The sequence below is a fragment of the Diplotaxodon limnothrissa genome, linkage group LG3 (assembly GCF_057381915.1).
Source record: "Diplotaxodon limnothrissa isolate DT_005_m linkage group LG3, D_limnothrissa_male_GT1.1, whole genome shotgun sequence".
NCBI classification, from domain to species: Eukaryota; Metazoa; Chordata; class Actinopteri; order Cichliformes; family Cichlidae; genus Diplotaxodon; species Diplotaxodon limnothrissa.
This window is the reverse complement of record NC_140598.1, coordinates 65,306,023-65,322,165: the sequence shown is the minus strand read 5'-3', so window position 1 is coordinate 65,322,165 and position 16,143 is coordinate 65,306,023. Positions and strand designations below refer to the sequence as shown.

At 41.2% G+C, this 16,143-nt stretch overlaps 1 protein-coding gene across 1 annotated transcript in view; it reads right to left on the bottom strand.

The window, feature by feature from the left end:
- The window catches only part of tbc1d14 (TBC1 domain family, member 14), a 44,172-nt gene that overhangs the window by 10,138 nt on the left and 17,891 nt on the right, over positions 1-16,143 (bottom strand). The window contains exons 4-10 of the mRNA XM_085349747.1: positions 5,945-6,069; positions 4,201-4,283; positions 3,914-4,031; positions 2,770-2,876; positions 1,260-1,340; positions 1,082-1,170; positions 774-845 (exon numbers count right to left, since the gene is read on the bottom strand). Of these exons, the coding sequence (XP_085205873.1) occupies positions 774-845; positions 1,082-1,170; positions 1,260-1,340; positions 2,770-2,876; positions 3,914-4,031; positions 4,201-4,283; positions 5,945-6,069 (675 nt within the window). The remainder of the gene's footprint in view (positions 1-773; positions 846-1,081; positions 1,171-1,259; positions 1,341-2,769; positions 2,877-3,913; positions 4,032-4,200; positions 4,284-5,944; positions 6,070-16,143) is intronic.

The following is a 16,143-nucleotide window of genomic DNA, read 5'->3' as shown; positions in this document are numbered from 1 at the left end:
GCCTAAATATTCTATTATTTCTGGCAGGATTTTGTTTTTCAGACTGGTGAAATATTTGAGAACCGTACTCACAGACAGTCATCCCATCTGTCTGTCTTCTTATTCATTTGGTGACTTTGAGGTAAATTACCGTGCTTTCCCCTTTTTGCTGCACTTACATTGAGCCCAGGTATCGAACTGTATCACACACCGGCATAGAAAATGTTGCCGACTTCATATTCAGTACCCACTCAGCTCCTCGCGTGTGGCAGCAACCTCCCACTTGGTGCAAATTGAATCGTCTTATTTTAAGCTAATATTAGGCTACTGTAGGTGTTGTGTGGGAGATCAAAGTCTGTTTAACCTTCATAATACACAATGAGCTGCAAGGTGCAATATCTCAAAGTTCACTTAAAATTTCCAAGAACAGTCACTTTAGTTTCAAGAAGACAAAGTCGTGGAGCGACTCCAAGGGAACAAGACTTATATTTGTGGTGTAAAAATGACCCGTTTTATCTACTACCTGAACAAATGTATTAAACAGAAATTGTTTTATTTGTTCGTTTGTTAAATAAGAGCATATAGATGAATAAACTCTTTATGGTCTCTAAAAATCAATCTAAATTTCAGCGCCAGTAGATGTAAGAATCTCATGACTAAACAATATTTTCTATACTTGAGATATTCATGTGGCACTTTGTGTTTTTGTCCTAAACATGAAGCTGTAACATGCCCCAGTCACAGGTGTGAGTATCACAACATGATGTAATATTGGTTAAGCATGTGTGACTTACATAGCCAACATCAGGCCTGTAACAAGTGTATGCTCCCAGAATGCTGTGCAGCACGTCGTGATAGGGCCCACCCTGATGACGTACAAAGAAAAACAAAACAATGGAACAATGAGTCCAAAAACGCACAACGTACACACACCTTTTTACATTTACAAGCTTTCAAAACCTGTTTCAATCATACAAATATTTTTTTACAAAAATAAGCAAGACGTTCCTTTCATGTCTTGCTCAGTTTAGTCACGTTTTCCTTCGGTGCATCCCATTACCCACATCGTGCTGAAACGTTATTCTAATTCTCTCTCACTGACCTTCTGGAAGATGCACAGTTGTGGGAAAGTTCTTGAGATGTCCAGCTTGATGAGCTCGAGACTTGACTCTCTGTCTGAGGAACCAACATCTGCAAGACATTTCAGCACATTAAAAAAAACAAACTGGAAAAATATGAGTATTATTATAAAATTAAAGAAGTTTCTTTAGAAACTCCACCTTCACTTTCAGTCTCGGTGAAGAGTGTCGCTGTGCTCTTCCACTTCTCCTTGGCCCGGGACAGACAGATGTTATACAACTCTGCACAGACACACAAACAGCAGCACAGTGAAGTTAATGTGAGAGATTGGAGGGACGCACAAGTTTGAAGACTGAAATGTGAACGTGATAAATGGACAGAAAGCACTCGCATCAGCAAACAGTGAAGGTGACTGAAGAAAACATGTCCCCCAATTACAGAAGACTGCACTGCTGTGCAGCCTTTCCTTTGAACTGCTGCTGCCCTCTGGTGCTCAGATGCTAGATTTAATATTGAGCGTTCAGAGAGGAGACGTGGAGATTTACACTAGTGCTCGAGTCAAATCTGAACTACAACAAGCTGCTTGTAGGATGAAGAGGTTAAGCTGATGATCGGTTAGCCTGTGGTATGCAGCTCGTTAAAGACAGATTGAAGCATTAGTTGATGCTAGGACTTTAAGCAGCCTGTCGGGTGATTGGTCTAATAGAGACGTTGATGGTTTGGAGGAACAGATTAGTGAAGTTAACTCGGAGTTTTAAAACAGCTGATATTTATTTAAAGCTGCTGTAAATAATTGCACGTTATGACAAGTGAACAATTTCTCTAATCATTAAAGACAGATTATTACTCTGCTATATTACTCATCTGCAAGCCAGTCAAAGACATTAGTAGTAGCATTAGCATCAATAATAAAAATGCTTCTGTGAAAGTGAGGGAGTGCTGTCACTGAGCTGCCCATGCAGCTACTTTAAAGGGACTGAAAACTCCACGAGTGTGTGTGTGACTGCAGTGTGTGTTTTGGTGTGTAGGATAGTGTAGCTCCAGTTAAAACGATGAATAGCACAAAGTGGAGCAGACCAGCTCAGCAGTCAGAGAGAGTGCTTATCTGCAAGCAGCCTTGAGGGTGCTGAGGAGCACACACACACACACATTTGAGCATGCATGCACACAAACACACAGTCTAAGGAATGCCAATTTCAGTTTGTACTCCATTCTCAAGAGGAAGATGAGGGTAGTGTGTGTGTGTGTGTGTGTGTGTGTGTGTGTGTGTGTGTGTGTGTGTGTGTGTGTGTGTGTGTCGTCTGTGCAGGATCAGCGAAGTCATTGAAATGCTGCACATTCTCTCGTGTACTGGGGGAATTATTGGACCGTGCTCCTTAATGGACACGCTCTTCCTTCCTCTTCTATCCATCTCACTGCCACACATTCAACTACAAACACTGAGACAAATTGGTGCACCCATCTGCGTGTGTGTGTGTGTGCTTTTATTACTTATTTTGTGGGGATGTGTGTTTTTGCAATCACCCAATGAGAAGAACACCAACTTTTGAGCATCAAAACGCTCGCATTAAAGAAACTGTTACATTTTAAGTTGCAGACATAATTCAGGGCTAGGTTAAGTTAACCCAGCTGGCAGTTTTTAGGTTAAGGTTTGGCCTGCTAACAGATCTTTTAACTTGAGAAAACACACACACACTCATTCCCATGTACCGTGTGTTATGTTGAGATCGTTGCCCACAGCCAGGCTCCACACTTTCCCTCTGACACTGGGGGGGATGCCCTGCCACCAGAGGTCCCTCACTCGTCGAGATGTACACCTGTAGCAGTGGGGGATTAGAGGGGAAAAAAATGTTAAGCACATCAGAGTCTATGATAAAAATGTTTTATAGAGTGGGCCATAGGTTAACAATAACCTAATTGGCAAACCACTGATTCGAAAGCAAGAAAAACACTTTCCTTCAGCCTAACACCATCTATACTGTCTTCTGTTTGTATTGTTGTAGTAATAAAGATACAATAGACTAAAGGAACGATCTGGCAGCAGTACTGTAGCGATGTTTGGTAGTGTGAAGTGAATTAGTCACATATTAATCAAGGAGTACACCTGCAGGAGGAGCCTGGTACTTTTATGAAGATTACCTGAGATGACCACACTGGTTTGAACGTGTTTTTCCAGCTTAACCGCCACAACAAGTTATGTCTTGTTATATTCTTATGTCTGCATACTGCATTTCCGCCCTGCAGTGCTGGCCAACAGTAGCAGTGTACTAAATGCTCCCAAGAAGGATCAAATATTGAAGATTCAGTAAACTTTTAAGCAGGCAGAGAAGTAAAACTGTCTATGTGGTAATAAAGGAATAGCGAGTTGAATTTGTTGGTCATTATTTTCTCTGATTTGTACTTCTGTGTTTTTTATTAAAAATTCAAGTCCAAAGTCAACAACACTATTGCGTGTTCTTCCAACATGTACACTCCTATAGTCAGGCTCTTTTCAGGGTCAAATTCAAGCATTTTCAAGCACCTGTACAAACCCTGAATACTGTACATGTTGACCAAGGAATACTGCACATTGAGCATGTTGCACATTTTGCAAGTTCTGCATTAAACTGAGAATAAAACGGCAGTAAAGCTCCATGTAATCCCGCAGTGTAACATGCAGCGAGGACCAACATCAGGCTTAACCTTCGTAGCCACCTAAACACAAATGCTAAACACTGATACGGCATTTTTGTTGTTGTGACTCTAGCTGTTGGGATGGAAGCTAACTGCACAACTGAATATACCGAAGCAAAGCAATGAGCTTTGTTATTGTTAAATATGTTATAATTCAAACCAGAGTCTTTTTTGTACTCACACTGTACTCCAATTAGGCAGGATGTCTTGGTTCCAGGTCTGAGCTGCTGTGCCAATGCTCTCTTCAAGCTTGCATCGATCCTCCAGCTGCTTCTTCCTCCTCTGAGCTTCTTTTAACTCTGCAGAAGTCATTAAACATAAAATTACATGGGAAAGAGAGGAGCGGACAACAGACTGGACAGAAATAAGAGTCTGAACTATTGTGTAGTGTGCCAGGCTGGAGGAAAAAAAAAAAGAAAGCAACATTGATGCTGAAGCTGCAGCCTCAGTTCACTCCACTGAACTCACCCCTCTTCTTAACCTGGGCCACCATCTCTTCATACTGCTGCCTGTGTTTCTGTGCCTCCTCAGCTGGCTTGGCAGGCAGGTTACTGCACATGCAAATGCAAACACACACACACACACACACACACGGTTAGCAACTATGTGCTCTTGCATTACTCATGCTGAGCAATCTTGGAGTGTATAAAAAGAACATCAGGACAGGAAGCTGCATGTGTTTATGGAGTGAACACAGCTGCTTATATGCCTCTTTAACATGCTACAAACATTAGATAACCCTTTTTTCTTTTTTTTCATCTTTTCCAGTCTTTCTAAATCACTTGGCTGATGTCGTGCTAGTTGCTGGTTAAAATCAATAAGCATTTAAATTTTCTCAACACCTTTGCCTTTATATATCAGCCCCTGGCAACAAAGTTTATTCTTGGAATAAGGACTCGGAATAGGCTCAGGGAAAGAACATAAAGGAGGAACATAAACATCTAACTGATAAAGAAAACACTCCACAGCACGTACTACAACGGACCTTGAGAAAAGAAAAGAAAACACAATGAACTAAAGGAACATTTACAATCATTACAGTGCAGATTGTTTTCCTTTCCACTATCTTGCTTTGAGTCTTCTGCATGGCAAAAAAAACGTATCAAAACTGTGTATATGGTTAACAATGTGCAACACAACTTTCATTATTTGGACGGCTTTCATGAAGTTCAAGCAGATCAATTCACTGTTACTCATATAACACGAAATCACAACAACAGTCGCGTCAACGTGCTCTATAATGTATGATAGAGGATACAATCATACAGAAAAGCCCCCAACTTGGCGATAGTGGGGAAGAAAAACTCCCTTTTAACAGGAAGAAACCTCCAGCAGAACCAGGCTCAGGGAGAGACGAATAGCACAGCCGAAACTGATTAAGCAGCTCTGCTACTTAAGTGACATGATCCTATACTCCGATTAAAAAGTGTTCCTTTAATTTTTTTTTCAACAGTGTATAAAATGCTATATACATATGTGCCAAAGTCATCAGACTATATTTGTTATACTCTTATCAACTGTGACAATAAACATAAATACAAACAGCATTAAATTCAAACGTATTCAATTATTAAATTGCAATGTGAAAAACAACATTCGTAACAATGCTAAAATAAATCATCTTTGTTAACAGCAAAATAAATGTTAAAATATATATGCTATGTTTAGTCACATTTGTTATAAAACACATCATTTGCACTTTTCTTGCAGGTTCAGAGCTTGTGTGCAGACACATGAGAGGCTGCATGCCACAAAGGGAGCAGCAGCTGAATGCAGTTCTGCCATTCATGGTGTCAAAATAAACTTCCTGGTGTTCACAGAGGAAATGTGTCTGAATACGTTTTCATACACTTAGCTCATGGCTAAGCAGCAGTACTCAAAGATGTTGCTCGGCATGTCTGTCTGCCTGAATGCAAAAACATTACAACATACTAAAGAAAAGAAAAAAAAATTACAAAAGGGAGGGTAATGAAACCAAGCTCAGCGAGGGCCATTAAACTTTCAGCAGCACGTCTCTTTTACCATCTGCGATACAAGCGGGGAAACAGTGAGAGCTGAAACAATGCAGAACAGAGCCTAACGACCTGGCAGGGGAAGGAGAACTGATAAGAAATGAGAGGAAGAAGGAGATTGGCTTTTATGTCTGATAAGCAAACTCAGCTGACAGTGAGAGGGAAAGAAAAATGTGACTGCGCCGTTTGTGTTTACATACGCAGGTCTGTCTTCTAGTATCAGCGCAGTGGTGGAGAGAGGCTCAAAATCCAGGTTTTTCCTCACACTCTGCCTCGGAGATGTTGGGTTGCCAGATCCAGCTCTGCCACTCTTTGTTTCATATTCCTGACATCAACAAAAAAATAGAAAATTTAGACATAGAAACATGAAAGTAACAGTGTAACTGTGTCACAGGGAAACCAACTTGCTTTTGAGGTCAGTTTCATTTGGTCTATATTTAGTTTCACACATTAAGATCTGCAGCATTTAAACTGAAGTGAAGAACAGAACAAGGTAGAGCACTAACAAAGGTCACAGGAGGCCTCAGTTCATGCTGTAGCTTGATGCAGACCGGTTAATAATGGAGGGAAAAAAGTTGATAAAAGAAGAGATGACTACTATTCTGTATTTGTATGACGTTAACTTGACATGGCCTCTGAACATTTGCCAGCTGCTGTTTAACGAGTCTGTTGCTTCTGCTTCACTACTGGGAATGTGATACAGGACTTTTAGGAAGAGAGCACCATGTGACAGGCAGTCATTACAGCTAAGACCACACTACACACAAGACCAACCGTCAGCTGACTCACAGGGGGGGTGTGTGTGTGTGTGTGTGTGTGTGTGTGGCATTCAGAGAAGGCCTGTCATAGATCTTATGGTGTGCTGCTGCTAATCAATTAGGAAGCTATAAATGGGGTGAGTGCAATATGAGTGCAGAAACACCCCAAGTGTGACCAAAATGGCCTCCAGTGTGTAGTGTTGGTTAATAATGCAGGCTGAGATCTGCAAGCAATCAACAACACTATACCACCAATGGGACACACACACACACACACACACACACACAGTCGGAAAATCTATTCCCTCAACAGGACTGTGTGTGTGCACAAGTGCATTCATGACTTTTGTAATGCAGCCAGTGTCATTAATTTCTTTGTGTTTGTGTCTGTTGCACCTGCTCTCAATTGGTGTTGGGGGTGGGGTGAGTAAATAAAGGTAATTGGACCTAATTTTTCCTTGAGGTGGGGGGGTGGGGCACCAATATGCTTGTCATACTCTGCACCACGCTTTGGTGTCAGGCAGTCTCACACCTTTCTGTTTTTTGGGAGGTGTCCGCCCCCTCCCCTCCTCCCCTCACACAGGTGATGCAGCAGCCAGCGCCATCACAGCCAGGTGGAAGACATGGCATGTAGGATCACACCAATTTTTAGCTACAATTTTAATGATATGGGAGATGCTGCAACAGACTAAAGCTGAGACTTTCTACTACTACTCCTACACCACCACTGAGTCAGTCACTTTGTGTGAACGGTGACACCTGTTGTTTAGTTGTTTAGGGGGATAATGCAGCAGTATTACAAAAGCAGTGTACAAAAAATTCACTATGTAATACTAAATGCGATGTTCACCTAATATTTACAAAAACCTTTAAGAAAAAAGGGTGAAATTAGTGTGCACTTCCTGTGTTAAATGTTTCTCAGTTTTGAGGCACATGATTGAAGTAACTACCTGTGAAGTGTAGGGTACCTAAATGGACTAAATGGTAAATGGCCTGTATTTGTATAGCGCTTTACTAAGGACCCCAAAATGCTTTACACTACATTCAGTCATCCACCCATTCACACACACAGTCACACACTGGTGATGGCAGCTACATTGTAGCCACAGCCACCCTGGGGCGCACTGACAGAGGTGAGGCTGCCGGACACTGGCGCCACCGAGCCCTCTGACCACCACCAGTAGGCAACGGGTGAAGTGTCTTGCCCAAGGACACAACGGCCGAGACTGTCCGAGCCGGGGCTCGAACCGGCAACCTTCTGATTACAAGACGAACTGGCAACTCTTGAGCCACAATTGCCCTAACATGAACTTAAAAATAAAAAATAAAAGCACTGCAAGACTGTTTAAATCCACCAATATCCTATATCTAGAAAAAAGCTAGCTTAACATAAAGGTCAAGTGTAAACTAGTAAGTTATCAAGTGTAATAAAGCTGAAATAGATCAGATATGCTTGTCTTTTAAGATTCAGGTGAGTGAATGACCTGATATTGGATCAGGAGCCAGTGCTGGATGGAGTGCAGACGAAAGTAGTAAAGTACACAACAAAGCAGTCACAGAAATTGTGTTTTTCCCCAGTCACAAAGAAAGAAGTACTGTTAAGGGGGGGGGGGGGGTGGTAACAAACACATGAGGAAAGATACTTATGTGAAAATAAATGGAAGAGAAATAACAAACCAATAAAACACAACACTAGTTTTAGAGTTTAAGGTATCATGTGAAGGTGATTGAAACAGAAACATGCACATGATGGAGGGAGATAAGATGAGCTAAGCTTGTAGTGTGGAAGAGGAAAATTCTGCTACTGTAAGTGACTGAGGAAAATTAGAGAGGAGAGTACTACACAGAAGGTTATTTAGCAGTGCCATTTGTGTGTACTTCTGTCTGCTTTGCCTGTAGTTGCTGTCCATATCCTCTTTCATCTGCTTTGCATCTGTCTGTCTTTCACTTACTCTGTGCTTGACTGTTCTTTAACTGCACCATACTGAAGATCACTGATCTCCCGAACTGGCTAATTTATCTTCAATCTTCTGTTTCATTGTTTTGGTTTCTTGACTCACAGATTTATATTCAGTCATATTAATCCACCCACCTTTGATTCCAGCAGCTATTTAAAGTATTTAGCTGTCAGTCAGATATTTCTCCTAGGAGTCTTCCCAAACATGCTTCCAATGAAATCCTGAGGTTGTTCACTGAACTTAGAATAGTAAAGTCTCTGTTAACCAGGTTTTTCTGGTCAACCATAGTGGTTTAATTGCTTAATAAAGAAATAACAGTCATGTGCTGCTGCATGGCTTATTAAACATGATGTGTACTCAAGCAGCTGCAGGTCAAAGAAAAAGGTTAGAGATGTGCTGCCTGAAAATCAATGGATACTGCAGAGAGGGGGAGGAAGAGCAGATTTTGAAGAGGAGTAGGCATCTGTTCAACCTGGCATCTGTTCAGCAGCAGAGCAGGTACACGCACCAACGTGAAACTAAAGAAGAAAGGATGTGTGAGTGGCAGTGCTGAGGTGCTGATGAGAAGGTGTTGGTGCAGTATTAAAGTGCCCGAGGTAGAAAAATATGTAAAGTTAATGAGGTGATTTAAAAAAAAGAAAGAAAAAAAAAAAAAAAAGATGAGACATGGCTCCAATCCTTGATTCTCTTCATGGCTCCCTGTTAAATCCAAGGGAGTTTTTATATCCTGCTATCACCATGCGCTTTCTCAAAGGAAATGATGTGAATGTTGGGATTTTCTCCCTATTATTGTAAACTTACTGCAAAATTATTCTTTACCTTACAATAAAAAGTACCTTGGGGTGAATGTTGTGTGTTGGCACTATATAAATAAAATTTATTTGAACTTAAAGCTGAAGTGAATTGAAGTGATCATCTGGGAGGTGAGGCCGAAGAGCTATTGTGCCATTGTGACAATGAAACAAAATCCAGTAAAACGGTAACCCAACTATTCCAAGTCTTGATGCATCCTCAACCATCCAGATAAGGAAATCCTAGAAAGTTTATTCTGTTCATCTGGGAGAAATATTTCACTCATCCAAGCGATGTTCAGATAATTACAATCAACTTTTTGTGGCACACTACTCCACATTCCTCTGTTACCTCACAGGTAGTGCTACAAGTTAATCAACACTTAAGCTGACGAAGCATGAGCAGAAAGGATGAAACATTACTTTACCAACTCTTCCTCCTGTGGTTCTGTCACTATTATAAATGCAACACATTTGTTTTCTTGTTTTGCAACACAAAAAGCTTCTGCTTTACAAAAACAAAAAACTACACCCTGATGTTTATTGCCCTTGTTTTGGATACTGAAAGCTTGATGCATACAGCTTGATTTCAAACTGCTCATATGCAAAGGTGATCAAAGATCTCTTCCCCAGTTTCCCTCTGCTTACCACTAATCAAATAACAGAGCTTTATCGGACTGTGCCACGCCTCCTGATGTTTCATACTGTTTCATGTGGAAAGATATAGTAAAATCCAATTCATTTGTCATCCTGGTACAGGAACAAAGCTGTAAATAACACTTGTAAAACGTGCTATATTTCTTAGAGACTCAGCGCTGGGAATAAAGGCAATCTGTCATCTGTTATACCCGTTAGCTGCAATAGCAATTGGATCCCATGATAACCTACAGCCAAGGCAACCTGCTTTGTCACTATGGCTTTCAGTAAAGTTCTCCAATTTCCTGGTAGTGATGTAAGAGCTCTCTGGGTGCCTGGCTGGCACAGTCTTTCCGATTTAAAGCTATAGACGTGAGGAAGCTGCTCTGTGATGATGACCTCAGGATATTTTCTTTAATGATTCGCATTTGGTCAGTCAGTAATATGTGTTCAAAGTCAAATGAAATTCTGCTTGAGAAGAGGTTAATTTCACTCCTGGTTGTAAAACCGTCCTCCTACAGTGTCAAAGAGCATAGCCTCTGCATCAAATCCTCAGAAAAACACCACAGGGCTTTCTAATAATGCAAGCTGGGAGCTGAGAGGAGACCTCAGTCTGCTTATCCTTGTCGCCAAACTCAGCTTTTCACCAAATGCTGCTTAAGGCATCAACAAGCATACAACAGAGTAAAATACTAATTGATTTTCTATCATTTGTTATGTAGGAAGGTAGGGGTGTGTGTCAATTTACAGGTTATCTAATCAGAAAGGTAGTAAATTCTGCTGAAGGTCTCTTCCTGGTAAAATTCTTTCCTAATGTTGCCTTTTCACAGAGGATTTCACAGCTATTGGGGTTGTCTCTCCAATAGTGTATGTCTGAAGGTTCTCACTCATCCAGGTCATCATAATCTAAGGAGGTTGGAAATAAAGGAGTCTGGACTTCTGCAAGTTTCCTGGAAGACGTTTCACCCCTCATCTGAGAAGCTTCTTCAGTTCTAAGAGCAACCGTGGGGCTACCGTGGTTCAGGGGGTTGCCGGTTCGATCCCCAGCTCTCTCTGTCCTGGTCGTTGTTTCCTTGGGCAAGACACTTTGGCCAACACCAGTAGGTGGTAGGTTAGAGGGGCTGATGGCACAATATGGCAGCCTCACTTCTGTCAGTCTGCCCCAGGGCAGCTGTGGCTACAACTGCCTGCACCAGTGTGTGAGATTGAATGAATAGTAGAATTGTAAAGTGCTTTGGGTGCCTAGAAAAGCACTATATAAATGCAATCCATCATTATTATTATTATTATTATTATTATTATTATCATCATCATCAACAACTGGCGGAGAGTCCCAGATTTTAAGCCCTATGGGAGTGCCCCCTTAGAGTGTCATGTGAAAAATGGTGTAGGTCACAATCCACTAATGTTTCATGTGAACTCATTGTGAAACCTAGCCCAACCTTATGTGATTTCAAATGGTCACATAGCCCAGGATCTGAGTGAGTGTTAAGGCCTCTGGGAAAGGATCTCAAAACTGGATTATAGATGGCAGACAGTTGGTGTCGTAAGCCCCCACCCTCTGTTCAAAGATGGTTGTTCACAGTGGACATAGATGGCTTCTTTCACTCCATTTTAAACCATCTGTCTTCTGTGTCAAAAATGTGAACATTGGTATCCTCAAAAGAGTGAATGTCCTTTAGATGCAGATGGGCAGCCGAGTCTTGTCCCGTGGAGGTGGCTCTTCTATGTTGTGCCATGCACTTATGAAGTGGCTGTTTGGTCTTGGGGACACCCCCATAGGGCTTAAAATCTGGGACTCTCCACCAATTACTCTTAGAACTGATGAAGTTTCTCAGATGATAGGTGAACGTCTTCAAGGAAACTTAAAGTCCAGATGCTTTTCTTTCCAAGCTCCTTAGACTGTACGTTCTGTACTTAACACTTAAAAGGTACTTTTTGACAATGTTTGCTATGGACTCCTATTATGTTGTGACCAACGTCTGGTATATGAGAACACCATAATGTAAATAGTAGACACACAAGCAACATGAAATTCTGCCTGTTATGTTTGGTTGCGTAACAAAAACAAACTTGACCTAACAAAAAAACAAAAATAAACATTTTACTCCTTTTTCATCTTCTGTCAGTAGAAGTTTGTCAATAGGATGATTCTGCGTGAGTACCAGATTGAGTTTTTATTAACCTACAGATTAAAAGGTTTGTGGTGGTGAAAAAAAAAAAATCAAGGTTAAATCAGGAACAATCAAGAACCACAATGTCACTTTGTTTTTAATGCCAACCATCATTGTCATTATCCCATTTGCTTATTTATATCATCTATGACACGTGACCTTACTCATGTTGGAGTAATTAAATGTTTCTGAATTGCTTTCAAACAAGGATTCCAACTGCATGTAGTGTCTTTGGCACAGGACAGCTGACACATTAATAACAGTTCTCACAGGGGAGCTGAGGAGGAGTCTGTAATGATCTGGCAGAAAGTGAACAATATCTAGACAAAAACATAGAACTGAATACTGGCATCAAACACTCCAATGAGACGTCTTAGATGAGCTGTTTCTTTTTAACTGCATCAGTGGTGACAGCAGGAGGAAATCCCTTGGATGTCCCTACAATTAAAAAAGACAATGCTACTTCCACACTGCTACACATACTTTGGTAATACTTGGTAAAGGGCTACAGGTCAGGTTCCATGCAGTGGCGATGCTCTGTCCCCTAGCTGGCCAACCAACCATCAACACATCCAAAAACCAGACATTATCTTTTTAGAGACATTCCAGCAATCATCACCCTGCTCCCCAACACAAAGCACAAAGCTACGGCTATTATGGAATAGCTTGAAAGAGGCTATTACAGGATACCCGAGATGTCCTTTTCCTGTGCTGCTTCTCTTTCAACCTCTGACTACCAGTGTCCTCTGATTCTGCCAGACAAGGCGAGAGACAGTGGGTCATCACACTCACAATGCAGCTGCTCACTCACCATGAACGCTGCGGTTCTGTACAGACAGCCAGTCCTCCGGTGGGGGTTCGTCTTGAAAACCCTAGCCTAGCATCATTGCTGCTCCACAGGGCTCACTCCTGGCAACAGGAAACCCAGGAGGTGAAAAAGAAGGGCTGCTGACAGAGCAACACACCCCGCATTACAAGATGATACAGCACCATGATACCCTGTTTCCTCCCCCCACTCTCTCAGTGTCCCTCACTTGGAGCGGTGACGCTACACTGATCCACTCTAGTCTGTCAGTGCCGCTGCTGCGTGTGTGTCAGCAAATCAGCACCACCGTGTCGCTGCGCTCGAAGGAGCTCTGCACTCTGCTGTGCTCTGGCAGGCGCTCTAATCAAACCCCGAGTAATAGATTAGTTCACAGCCACTCTGGCCTCCACTCTCTTAATCCAGTCAGGACAGAATGAGCAGCTGCGACTTAAGAACTGATAGATCTTTTAAAGACAGCATAACAACACATGAAGAGATCTAAAATTGAATGAAAGCTGTGATTCCATTTCTAAACATTCAGTTGCCTTTCAAAGACGCAAGTATCCAGAAAGCTTTTGTTGCTAAGGCTGAAACACAAAGTTCAACTAATGAAGGCTTCAGGTGCTGTGGCAACATTGTATCTGTACTCTGGACAGATGGAGGGATGGAAAACTTGAGGGGGGGGGGGGGGGTCTGAAAATGTTATTCTATTCATTTCTATGTTGAAACTGGTTAGATCCATTAGCAGCATCTAACCAGTTGTTAGAGGAAGCTAACATATCAGAGGAAACCAAAGGCTAGGCAGTTAAGAGGATTATAGGCTGATACGACCAATTTTTTTTTTTTTTTTTTTTTTTTTTTAAATAAAGTCAAATTATTGCAACCATGCTACTAAATTTAGACAACATATGTTTGGCTATCAGCTTCTATGTGAACATTTGTTGAGAATCTTTTATTTTTTATTTATTTATGGTGACAAAAGGTAACTTGATTCCAATTATTATATTGTTCACACACGTGAGCGAGGTGCTGGACACACGCGGGGGACTGGCTATAAATAACTGCATTATACAGTAAAAACAAATCACATTGAGACTAGATTAAATAAATAAGCGAGTAATCTAATCCTCTTTCCTTCATTGAATTTATCTTTGTCTCTTTTTATGCATTATTAATGTGAAATCAGACTCGAAGTCACAACAAGGCCTTTAAACACAGTGGAGCACAGTGATGTTTTACTCTCAGCAATGCAGAATTGGTGTGCATGACAGAATAATGATTCACAGCTTTGGGAAAAACTGTTAGTGGAAACAGCACAGTGAGTCTCATAATAGCTCAACAATAACAGAGTCAAATAGGAGTCCACACAGAGTCCAGTAACTCCTCCGTGAAACAGCAGCAGCACTGGCTTAACAAAGCCTTGAAATCCGAGCCTTGTTAACTGATTCCTCAGGTCCAATATAGAGTTACAGCCACAGACAGACTTGTGTGTGTACATGAGCACTTGTATATCAACATGCAATTTAAAGCCAACTTGTTAAAAGGTTACACATTAACAGAACCTTTAACTGGGCTTCCCATGCACAAAGATCACTGTAGAGTGCTTTTTCCTTTGTATCAGAAACGGGGCAAATGGAAACACAATAACAGGTTTCTGATGGCTCTAATTACATGTTAGCATCTGGTTCTTTAGTTTATTTTATCAGCACAGAGCGACCCTCTGCTTTTATTGAGCCTTGGGCACTTTTCTGTGGAAGTGGGAAAAAATAATAAGTATTCAGGCACCAGCTGGCTATCTGGCAGTGTTGTCAAAGACCTTGACATTTTGAATACTGCATAACAAACACGTTATGCTTGCTCTCCACTAAACCCAGTCACATAGAGAGAAACAGAAAAATAAGTATATATAATATTTTAGCAGGTTCTACTTGTATACATGCAACTGTTTCTTCTATTTTGGCCATTTTACATCAAAAGACAAAAAATATTTTAGGCAGCCATAAAAAGAATTGATGATTCATTATAACCGAAAAGCTGGAGCTCAAAGCAAATGGGTGTCCATAAAGGAAGCAACTACCAGCAGCCACAGAAAGTCAATGAGATCGAGCAACTTCAAGAAAAGATGGAAAAAATAACCACTGACCATATGAAGTTAAAATATACAGATCGTTTTCATCTTTGAGGTGAGCAACTGCAGCTTGGAATGTCTGATAGCGACCAAACATCACTGTCTGTCAGGGATAATACGTGTAGCATACTTACATCCCCAAAGGAGTATATTATCAACTACTTCAGCTGTCTTCCTGAAGTCCACTGTATTGTAATAACATGCTCCTGCTATAGTGACCATGCAAATAAAATTCTCCTTGTCATGTAAAACCCAAACCATGACCGTGCATGCTCCCTGCTTTGAATAAACGAATAAATAGCTCAAGTCAAACATTTGCTGGGCCATCTACTATACTTCTAAGAGCTGCTGAAGCCAAACAGAGGGGCCACTTCAATTTCTGCAAGTGGTATTTTTTTAAATATAGCAGCTGAACCTGCATGTCATTTTTCAGCTCAGTACTCTTATTGTTCGAGAATACAGCAGATTGTATGCATGATCTGAGTATTTTGAACTTGCTTATGATGAGAGCCATTATGAACCAACTACTGACGAAGGCTTCTTTATCAGTCTTAAGTAGTTATGATGTTACTGTACTTTACCTCATGGTACAACATTAAGGCTCTGCTTAAAACTGAATCCAAGCTATCTGTCTGACCTTTGAACAACAGATGCACACTCTGCAGAAACACCAATTCAAAACTGCACTTTCTGAATTGAACTGATCACATTTTGGGTCAGAGCTGGACCCTGGATCATGGAGCCAATGCCTACTTGTATTAGCGTCAGTTACCTTATGAATATAATACCAATGGTTTGTGCATCAGACAGCTGGCTGTACAGTTTGACTGGGGCTGTGATGGCAGCACCTTCTGCAGTCACATAAACCGCTCCTGATGGTCTATGCCAAGGCCAGATCAACCCCATTCATAGCACACATGCGGAAGGCTGGTTTTCAAGGACAGTGACCGACTGGAGTAGGATGTTGATACCTTATCAGCTTTATCAAACTCCAGACTAAAAATGTAATTATACTTTTCATGGTTATTTTCCTGTTGGAGTCTTCATAATTTTATTTGATGGTTTCCATTTTTCTGCATAGTCACCACAAACAGAAGATCAGCTGCTCTGGGAAGAAAAATCCTTTGTTCTACTGAAGTACGCAAGGCC